This window comes from Propithecus coquereli, unplaced genomic scaffold (assembly GCF_000956105.1).
Source record: "Propithecus coquereli isolate 6110/MARCELLA unplaced genomic scaffold, Pcoq_1.0 Scaffold81, whole genome shotgun sequence".
Taxonomy (NCBI): domain Eukaryota; kingdom Metazoa; phylum Chordata; class Mammalia; order Primates; family Indriidae; genus Propithecus; species Propithecus coquereli.
Window position 1 is genome coordinate 5,786,910 of NW_012154285.1, and position 11,221 is coordinate 5,798,130.

General features: G+C 49.6%; 1 protein-coding gene across 1 annotated transcript; it reads right to left on the reverse strand.

Moving 5' to 3' along the window:
• Positions 1-916: 916 nt before the first annotated feature.
• On the reverse strand, positions 917-8,964 carry MYL2 (myosin, light chain 2, regulatory, cardiac, slow). The gene is made up of 7 exons (XM_012663532.1): positions 8,910-8,964; positions 7,509-7,598; positions 4,879-4,954; positions 3,653-3,757; positions 2,790-2,868; positions 2,661-2,709; positions 917-1,061 (listed from the first exon to the last, which is right to left on the reverse strand). Exons 1-7 carry the CDS (start codon positions 8,910-8,912, stop codon positions 963-965), a joined length of 501 nt encoding a protein of 166 aa, XP_012518986.1. The 5' UTR covers positions 8,913-8,964; the 3' UTR covers positions 917-962.
• Positions 8,965-11,221: the final 2,257 nt, after the last annotated feature.

Genomic DNA, 11,221 nt, shown 5'->3' on the forward strand with positions numbered 1-11,221 from the left:
TTTGCACTAGGACTGCTGAGGGGATAGAGGGCAGCCAGGAGCTGCTGGCAGCTTTTCTGCCACCGCTGAGAGCGGAGCAACATGAAGGAAAGCAGGGCAGTGGAGAGGCCTCAGGTTCTGACTGCAGTGTTTGACCTGGATGCAGCTGTGCTTGAAGCCCTCGGACTTCTTAGTTCTGTGAACCCATTTGTTTCCTAAGTTGGGATTCTTGCAGCCATAATAGACCTGAATGCTGCAGCCATGACTTTGGTCACTCAAAATCAAGGGTCCACTCACAGCCAGGCCTGGACCCCAGAGAGGGTCAGAAATCAGTACCCCTCCCACAGTTTGCCAGGAGAGGAGTGAAGACAGCTTCTACTTTATCTGAAACTAGTAATCAATCTCTTATGATTAGCAGATGTGATTTTTGTCAAATGAGCCACATTCTTAGCATGTGTGTGAGGCCACCTCCTTTCCTTGTCATGGGGCCCATGTTAACATACCTATGGGAGAAACATCCTGGTGGTGTCCCAAAGGAACGGATGTCATGGAAGCTAGGCCTATACATGCTCGAGCTCTCTGGAAGGGAGGAAGGGCTGTGTTCATCCAGGTGACATTCCATTAAGATGTGGCCTTTGAGGAAACAGTCCTGAGTGGCTGCAAAGGTCTACATTAAATAAAGAGTCACTAAGATTCAATAATAATAATAATGACAGCAGGGCCATCACTGGCTTATGTGCCACCTTTGCTTTTCTTACTCAAGGTGCTTCTATCTGTCAGAGGAGCACCATGACCATATACGCGACCTCCTGTTTATTTGAACTTGGGCTCTGGGTGGATTTCCATCTGCAGTGCCCGTGGCCATGTGGTATCCACAAGCCACCCCGGCTGCAAAGAAGACGGAGGTGGATAAGTAGGGGCAGCTGCGTGGCCAGCAGGAAGAGAGGGGAAGGCAGAGCCCACCCTGCAGAGATGAGCCCCTTTTAGTCCTTCTCTTCTCCGTGGGTGATGATGTGCACCAGGTTCTTGTAGTTCAGGTTGCCAGTCACGTCGGGGGGGAAGGCGTTGAACATCTGGTCAACCTGCAATCAACCAGCAGGATGGGCTGGGGACGAGGGGACGGGAACCAGGAAGTCGGGGCCAAGTGGAGCGGCAGCTGGGGCGTGGGGGTGCGGGGACGGCCACTCAGAGCCCCTCCCGGGAAGGACTTGTTGCCCAGCTGCTGCAGCGAGACGCCTCTCCCAAGGTCATGCCCTTCCGGGGGCGGCCCACAGCCAGGGGTATATGGGCCCAGCCACCTCACCCAACCTGGGACTTCTCCGAAGGGCTCTGCTAGCCCCCAGCCCCCTGGGGAGTCGGCCATGGCTGTCTTCGAGCCTTATCCTTGGCTCAACGCCTCCCTCCACGCACTCCCTCTTCCCTGCCCTTCCTTCCCCAGGCACGGACCCCGCGCGCCCTCCCAGGGAAACGTCCTGCGGGGATATTCTAGAAACCCAGCCTTCAACCAGGGTAAAGCAAGGATCGAGAACTCGAGTGTTCCAAGGGCAGTTTCTGTAAGGGAGAAAGACGGGCCAGGTGGGTACCGTGGCTAAATGGAGACACGTGGCCCATCTTCAGAGGTGACAGCTGCTCATGGCCAGCTGCATGTGGCCACATGGGCAGGGAGGTCAGAAATCTAGATTTTTTTTTTTTTTACATGCGGTTTCTCCATTTAAAAAGTATTGGCTAGTTATTATTTTTTTTTTTAAAAAAGCATCATCTAGTTACTAGTTAACACTTACATTACCCTTACACATGTCAGCACTTTAACACAGATTAACGTGTTGAACCCTCACAGTATACTGTGAGGTAGGTTCTGTTATTATCCCCACTTTACAGATGAGGAAACTGAGGCACAGAGGGGTTAAGGAGCTTGTCCAAAGTCACACAGCTGGGGGAAGGCGAAGGCAGCTCTTTTAACTGCTTGAGTTTTGGGAAGGGGTAAATCTAAATACAATTTTTAGTAAAATGTGAGGCTACACAGGGACTATTTTAAATAAGCTCATTAAGGTTCACTGATAAGGTCAGCAGGACCATTGCTTCCTCATGTAGAACCTTGGCAAATTAGCCAAAGCGCCCCTTCTTCCAGACACATTACTGCACCTGCCAGAAAAATTTCATATATACTGATTTTTTAAAAATTATTAACAAGACACTTTACTGCCACCTGCTGGAAAAACTGTTACAAAACCAAATATACAGTGTACGATGAATTTTATGAGACTGGTATTCCAGAGGGTTGTGCAGTGCACAACTTACACGACTGTATGTGGCAGACCCTCACGCTATAGTAAACTGATTCTCTAACCAGGTCTCTATGCATTGTGAGGAAGGCAGAACCTGGAGTCAGACAGACCTGGGTTTGAATCCAGGCTCTGGCATTTAGCATTGGTGTTGATATTTTTGGCAAGTGACTTTACTTCCCTGGGCCTCAGTTTCCCTATCTGAATAAAATGACAATAACCTTAGTCCCTACCTCAGAGGGTGGTTGAAAGAATGCAACGAGCAAGTGTTCAGTAAACGATAGCTAGTTCTCTATCGCTGGGGGATCAGGGGTGATTTAGACAAGAGAGGGAGGTGGAGCCCCCTGGAGGGCGAGCCCAGGAACTGGGGTGCAGGGAGTGGCCAAAGGACTTCGTTACCTCATCCTTGGAAAACCTGTCCGCCTGCGTGGTCAGCATCTCCCGAACGCTGCAGAGAGAGAGCAGCTGTTGGTGTCGGGTGTATGTGGGGTGGGAGGCAGGAACCCCCCTCCCCCAGACCCCACTCACTAATCAGCCTTAAGCACCCCTTTGCCTTCGGGGTCAAACACTTTGAACGCGTTGAGAATGGTCTCCTCGGGGTCCGCCCCTGAAACGGAAAACAGAGCTTACGTGTGCCATGGGTGGCCGGGGACCCAGGCACCCCAAGTGGCAGGGCCCAAGCGCCCCCAGAGAGGAAGGGGCCAGCGCAAGGCTGCGTTGCTTGGAGGAAAGACGTCGCCTTCCTCTGAGCACTGGGTCTCGGTATATTGAAAGAGAAGGCTGAGGACTCAGTTTTTTCTGAGCAAACCCAAGGTCAAACATGATCTAGAGTCAGAAACACTAGGGTCTGAATCCCGACCCCAGCACTCCCTGGCTGTGTGGCCTCAGACTAGTGACTTTCTGTCTCTGAGCCTCAGTTCCCCGTCTGTATACTGGGGATAAGAATAGAACCTGCCTCCTAGGTGCTGTTAAATGAGGTCATGTTTATAAAGTGCTTAGCATGAGGCCTGGCTTAGGGTAAGCCTTGGAGCAATGTTAATTGCTGTCTTTAGGGTTTGTTTGTTTGTTGTTTTGAGACAGGGTCTTGCTCTGATGCCTGGGCTAGAATGCAGTGGCGTCATCATAGCTCACTGCAACCTCAAACTCCTGGCCTCAAGCGATCCTCCCATCTTGGCCTCCCAGAGTGCTAGATTACAGGTGCAAGCCACCATACCCTGCCCTGTTTATACTCTTTTTTCCAATGGTACTTTGTCTCCTTGAAAGCGATCCGTCTTCTGCCAACCCCAATCTGTTCTCTTAGTGCCTTAATTCATGCCCAAAGGTGAAGACACACACACACACACACACACACACACACACACACACACACACACACACACACACGTGCTTACCCTTAAGTTTCTCCCCAAACATGGTCAGGAACACAGTGAAGTTAATTGGACCTGGAGCTTCCTTGAGCATATCATCAATTTCTTCATTTTTCACGTTCACACGTCCTAGGGCAAGAAACACACTCAGGGACTCTGAGCTGGGAGAGAAGCAGCTGTCAGGACACTGGCCTTTGCCCCTGTAATCCCACCTCAAGGAATCTAGTGCAGGAATAATCAGAGATAGGGATCGAGTCAACGATCCCCATGAGATGTTCTCAACGGTGTTATTTATAATAACCAGGTGACTGGAAGCGACTCAAACATCCGATGTGTGGAGAGGTTAGTTATTTTTAAAATAGTGTCTTCAGAACCTGGAACATTTTATACAGATATGTTCATTTTTTACTCCAATGGGAAACGCTCATATTGTAAACTAGCCCTTCTCAGTTGGAGGTGGGAGAGACAGATCAGCATCCCCCGAGGGAAATTTTTCAAGTAATACCTGCTGTAACCCACAGCCTCGGAGATTCTGACATACCTGCTCTAGTCCTACCACAAGCCCACATTTGTGCAAATTAGAAAAAGCCACCCCTTCTTAAGACAATTTCTGCTTGTAAATATAAAAAGCTACAGTAGCTACAAATGTGAGTAGTGTTGTGCCCTGTAGAATTGTGCAGTGCACAACCTGCACAGCTGTGTGTGGTGGCCCTGAGTTCTAAGGATGGGAGTTGGTAGTGGTGTTGAGTGGCAGATTGGACATGTTTATCTTGAAAAAGCTCCCTGTACTCATGCTCACCCTGTCGAGATGATATATTTTAAAAGGTGAATTCAAAGTAGAATGATTCTGATTAGTTAAAAAACCAAAACCAAACGGATGTGCCTAGACAATCTCGGAGGAAAGGGACTGAAATGTTAACAGTGGAAAGTGACCTTGTGGGTAATGTCGTTTTCCCCTTTATACTTTCCCGAATTTTCTATATTTTCTGTTGAGAGCTGGCATTGCCTTCAAAATCACACCGAAACAAGGTACTTCAAGAGACAAATAAAAGATAAGTGAAGACACTCCAAGACTAAACATCTCTTTCCCATCCTCTAAAATTCATCTTACAGGCCTGTTACGGTTGAGCTGTTTCTTTGGAAAGTGACACTCTCTTGACCTTTTTGGATGTCCCACCTCCTGCTTCTCCTGGCTGTGGGATAAGGAAACCCTTGCGCAGGGGGGACGGGGACTGGAAGGGGCGACGTACCGAGAGCAGCAAAGGTGTCTCTCAGGTCGTTCTTGTCGATGAAGCCGTCCCTGTTCTGGTCCATGATGGTGAAGGCCTGCGGGAGGGAGGTATTTGCTGGTCAGCGCGGGAGGAACTGGGCACAGTTACCCGAGAGGTTGGGCCAAGGACTAGGAGAAGTGAATTCTGGGATCTTCAAGGGGCATCCTAGGACATCAGATCAAGAGTCAACAATTGAAAAGAGGCCTGTAGTTCCTCCAAAGGACAGGCGCAGTGTGACTGTGTGCCCCAGCGATTCCACTGCTGGCTGTATACCCAAGGGCACTGGAAACACGTCCACGTAAAAGCTGCACACGAACATCCGTAGCCGTGTCATTCACTATAGCCCCCAGCTGCAAACAGCTACAGACCCGTCAACTCCGGAATGGACAAACAGAATGCGGCCTGTCCGCGCGGTGGAACATCACCCAGCAATACAAAGGCAGACAATTCCGACACGTGCCACAGCACGGACGGGCCTTGAAGCGTGACACTCAGCGAAAGAAGCCAGACACACAAGGCCACGTATCGTATGATCCCATTTCTATGAAATGTCCAGAAAAGGGAAATCTAGAGACAGAAAGTGGATCAGTGGTTGCCAGGGGCGGGAGGAGGGGGAATGGGAAGTAACCAATGGGTGTGGGGTCTTCTTCTTTTTTTCCTTCTGTCACCTTTAGAGGTGATAGAAATGTTCCGAAATTAGATAGTGGTGATGGTTCTAAAACTTTGTGACTGTACTAAAAACCACTGAATTGTACACTTTAAAAAAAGTGAATTTTAGTGCATGTGAATTATATCTCTATAAAGCTGGGTTTTTCAGAGTTAAGAACTGGGGTCTCATCTGGCCTCTTCACTGCTGAGCCTGGGCTGTCTGTAAAATGGGGCCAGTGATCTCTCCCCACTCCCAGGGACGCTCCCAGGGCTTTATAAACACCGAGTATTTTACAAATGAGGCATCATGGCTACACTCTGTTGCGATCTTTGCTGTAGCTGGTCCCTGAAAATCTTCGCACCCCCCCTCCCCGGGCCCACACCCCGGCAGCTGATCTCATTCCAGAGGTTGGGGCAGAGTGAGGAGAAGGGGTGGGTGTAGCTTTCTCCCTGGAAAGTGACTATTTCAAGTTCAGATATGACACTTGTCCCAGGAATTTCTCTTTCCCTGGTGGCCTAGGGGCTGTGGCATTCCGACAATCTGAATGCTAAGGGGGACAAAAGGTGCGAGTGTTCACGTCCTGTTTGGAGGCCCCAAGTGGTTTCCCCTTTGATAGCAAACACGGCGTCTTTGGCGTAGCTGGAGCGTGCTTTCCTCTGGAGGGCCAAGTGGGAGTGCGGATGACTCGGTGTGAGCCCTCACGACTGCCGGGAAATTAATTCAGAATCTGTCCTTCTCAGTTCAAGGGCAGTGGCTTAATTTTGCCTAATTGGTCCTTAGGTTTGCTTAATAAGGCACATTCCCATCGAATGTGACAGGGTTTCAGCCCAGCTGGTGTTCAATAAAAGAAAACTGTAAAATTTGAAATCCAGGAGATACCGCCTTTCATCTCTAGATTGCAAACAAAAAATTATTTTAACTATTAATACTCAGTGTTGTTGGAAATGTAGGAAAAAAATACTCTCTTCTCGGGGCTGATGGGAGGAGGAATTAGTGTAGTAATTCTAGAGGGCAATTTGGACCAGCAGGTTTGCTTGGTTTTAGTTCTTTTTGTTTGTTTGTTTTTTAAGTTCCTTTGACCCAGTGGTTCTGCTTTTAGGAAGTTACCACAAGGAAATAACCAGAAATACGAGCAAAGATGTGTTATTTATAATAGTAAGACATTAGTTACAAATGTAACATCCCACCATAGGAAATGGTTTAAATAAATGATAGAAATTTTGATGCCGAATTTCTTAAAAGAGAAAAAAATGCAGGTACTAATCAGGGGGCATAGAAGACTGTGACTTTGCTTAATCAGTGTATAAATAGATAACAAAAATAACTTGAAGGGTATATACTAAAGTGTGAACCGATTCTCTCTGGGTAGTAGAATTGTAGGTAGTTTTTATTTTCTTCTTTGTGCTTTTCTGGAAAATTTTCCTACATTTTCAACAAGGAATACGTTTTACTTTGATAATCAGCGAAAGTAATTAAAAAATAATTTCCTGGCTGGGCGCGGTGGCTCACGCCTGTAATCGATCGTTTGAGCTCAGGAGTTCAAGACCAGCCTGAGCAAGAGCGAGACCCCGTCTCTACTAAAAATAGAAAGAAATTGGCCAAACAACTAAAAATAGAAAAAATTAGCCGGGCATGGTGGCGCATGCCTGTAGTCCCAGCTACCTGGGAGGCTGAGGCAGGAGGATGCTTGAGCCCAGGAGTTTGAGGTTGCTGTGAGCTAGGCTGACGCCAGGGCACTCGCCCCAGGCAAGAGAGTGAGACTCTGTCTCAAAAAAAAAAAAAAAAAAAAAAAAAATAATTTCCTTAAAAGGTTCACACATATATTCAGACTGAATTAGGGATTGTTGGGAGGATAAAGACATCTAATCAAAAGAGCCCTGCTGGGAATCTGAACAAAAGAAAGCTTCCCTCTACCAGGTGGGGCTTCCATGCCGGCGGGTGATGGAACAGATGCACCCACCTCCTTAAATTCCTGGATTTGGGTCTGTTCAAACATGGAGAACACATTGGAGTTGGCGCCCTCAGCTCTCTTCTTAGCTTTCTTAGGTGCCTGGGGAGGAAAGAGAATTGATTAAAAGAGTCAGAGGCTGGGAATTAGAAACTAGATCAGGCCCCCTCTCTGGGTGGGTTAGTTCCATCTTGCAGGGGCTCGGCGGCTCATCTGTGAAATGGGTTATGGTGTTCACATCATATCTCAGAACAATGGTGCCCGAGGGATAAAGGACACAACATAAAGTTCTTCCAGATCTTCAGGGTCCTGGTGAGTCATAAGAGATCGTGGCTCCTGCAGCGGCTCCGATGCGAATGAGAAGGTGCCGGTGTGTCTCCGGGGATGGAGGCCACACCTCTGGATCAGCCCCCGGCAGGGTCCAGCCGCTTTTGTTCCAGGGCATTGCACAAAAAGCTTAGTAACGCACAGAAGGAGAATTGATTGGAGGGAAAGAAAAAGTCAGGTTCGCTAAGCCGTGATGCATGCCAAGACGAGATGACGGTTTTTCAGGATGTTAAAATCCAACTGCTCCCCCCACCCCACAACTTTCCCTTGATCCAAATGGCAGTGAAATCTCCTCTCTAAATGTTCTGTCCTCGCACCGTGTCAACAATGCAGAGAAGAGTGAGGTACCCTCTCTCCCCGAACCCACTTCCCTCTGAGCTTAAATAACAGCAAACACTTGAGCACTGTACAGAGGTTATTATTATTTCATTCTTGTAACTGCTTTGTCCCATAAATGCTATTATTATCATCCCCATTTTATGGGGGGGGGCAACCGAGGCTCAGAGAGGTTGGGTCCCTTGCCCAAGGTCTCACAGCCACAAAAAGGCAGATCTGGAGTTGAACTTGGGCATTCTGACTCCAAAGTTCATGCCCCTGATCTCCCTCCTGAGCTGACCCTAGTTTGGGGGCTGCCTGCTTTTGGGGGGGGCACCTAACCAAACATCACAGGAAGAAAGGTTTTGCAAGTTCAAAATTTGCAAGTTCAAAAGGTGAAAACCAAAAGATTCTTTTCCCCAGCTGCCTGAACAAGAGAAAAGAATTACAATTTGATCCTTAAAAGCGTTCAATCCCATTTTGCAAGCCCCGGGAGTTATTGATTCCTCGAGAGGTCAGTAGACAAGCCATAAAAAAGCCAACTCTCTTATTTTGTTTTTGTGAGTCCCCGGGAGCTGCTGTTATTTGTGGCCTATCGGGGCATTGACTGGGGTTCCTGTGTGCGCACACAGCCAACAGTGCTTTTTCCACGAGGGGCTGGAGTCCCGGAAAGCCGCCTTTCTCCCCGCTCCGCTTTGGTCCTTTGCTTGTGGGTGGCTTCCCCTTGTCACCCACCTGGCATCCCCGCCTCACGGAGCCCTTGCTACTCACCATGGTGGAAGGGACCCGGCACTGCTTCCCGAGAAGAATTCAACACGCTGCCCAGCCCTCCTCAGCCCAGGAACAATAAATACTTCCTCCTCGCGTTTAAAAATAACCCCATGACCACTTTTGGCAGTAATAGGTGAGGTGGACGCCACCTAAGGCCCCCCTATCCCATGCCGTTCTTCTGAAGTAAGGGCCGCTCACTCGCCACCGGGTGACACGTGAGCCCCCAAAAGGCATTCAAGGTTAAAGAGACAGCGGCTGGGTCACGGTCACGGGGAGAGATACTGTGCGCTTTCTGCAGCGCTTGGACTGGAGACATTTGTGCCTGTCAGTTTTGAGAAAGACAATGGCAGGGAGAGGAAATGGTGAAAATTCTCTCCTTATCCGGCCCGGGTCCCACTGCAGGGCCTTTGCATCTGCAGGGACCCCTGCCTGGGACACCTTTCCTAGGTCAGCAGAGTGGCTCTCTCCCTCCTCACCTGTTTGACACCCCTGTGCTCAAATGTCACCTGTATGAGGCCTTCCCAGCCACCCTATTGAAAATAGCCACTCACCCCTGTCTCCCATCTCCCTTCTTTGTTCTCTTTTTCTCCACGGCATTTGTCACTTCCTAACACATCATGCAATGTGCTTGTTTATTTTGTTCGGTGTCAGGGGACAGTCAGCTCTCGAGGGCAGGGTCCTCTTCAGTTTTCCTCACTGCCATCTCCCCAGCTCCTACAGCAGCAGCTCACCTATAAATATGCGCTGAATGAGGAAAGAAATGACAACTCTTATTTACTGAGCACTTGCTACGTGCCAGGCACTGTGTCCTCGGGCTCATGTCCACATTTAATTTTCCAGCCACCCTGTGGGGTCGGGACCACATTATCATCTGTGCCTCCATTTTGCAGATGAGGAAACGAAGGCTTGGAGAGGTGACGTGAGCCACCGAGGGTCACATGGTGGTGGAGCTGGGGGTGGCCCCATCTTGAGGTACACAGAGTCCAGACTCTTCAAGGGCCTTGGAAATAGCAGCTCGCTCTCCGAGTGCAAGGCACTCTTATTGAACACTCTTTCCCAGGATGGTTTTGGGAAAACCAAAGACAGCCTTGGGATTCAGGGAGCAAAAACTCAGCGCTCGCAATCATTGTGGAAGGAGAACATCCCCTCGCCCCTCCCTGCTGGTGGGGACACTAGGCTGATGCCGGAACAGTATTCATTCCCCTTTCTGGAGCCCTGCTGGGTGCTGGGTGCTGTGCTAGCTCGCGGGGGACAGCCGCAAAGCGACAAACTCCCTGCCCTCCTGGAGCTCACGTGCAAGGGGAAGATGGATAAAAAGAAATTAATAAATGCATAACCCAGATAACCACAGGCCGTAACAAACATGACGTGGGCATGAGATGCGGGGGTCGGTGTCAGCTGCCTGACATGGGCTCCGGGTGGGTCCCTCTGAGCAGAAACTGCGGAGGGGCTCCTGGCAGTGGGGACTGCAAAAGCCTCAAAGGAAGATGAATTTGGAGTCTTTGAGGAACAGAAGGACCCGTGGGGCTGGAGTTTTCTGGAACATAAAAAAAGAAATAAGTTTTCTTATTAGATTTTCTGGAGGGCGAAAGCAGGTGAGGGCCAGGCAAGCCCTGAATAAACGGTAGCTATCACTCACTTCCCTTCTCGGGTGGAGAGAAAAGTCTCAGTTTGGGGGCACGCAAACCCAAGGCTATTTATTGCTGTGACAAAAAAAGGCGTGGGCTTTTTTTTTTCCTCTAGTCACACATGGGTTAGAATTACCCGGGAGCCTCTTCTAATGGAATCTTTAATCACAAAAGATGTGTTTTCGCGTGTGTGCCCACACCAGCGTACACACGCACAGGCGTGTGTGGCGTGCACACTGGGGCGTGCACGGGCAAAGACACACCCGTGTACGCACACACACGCGTGCATAGAGGCACATACACACACACACATGTGCACAAGTCAAGAGGAGCTTTCCTGTCCAAGATTCTCTGACAACGCCAGAATAAATGTTTCCCCAGCTAATAGGCACACCATGGATTTTCGTTAAAACACCGTGTGAGCAGTCAGTAGCTATAAATGGCCGAGCGCAACGGTTGCTGCGGCCGCAGCAGACGTGGAGAAGGCGTGGCCGGGGTGGGGAGCCCTGGTCAGGGCTCAGGATGGGCTCGGGCCCCACAGAGACGGGCCGGTGTGTGTTTCCCCCAAGGGCCCCTGCACAGCTGGGCCTATGCAAGGGGCGCCAGGAGGAGAGTTCGGGCTGGATAGCGAGAGGCGTGGGGTGTCAAGCAGGGCACTAACCCGCTCAGGGCCTCAGTTTCCTC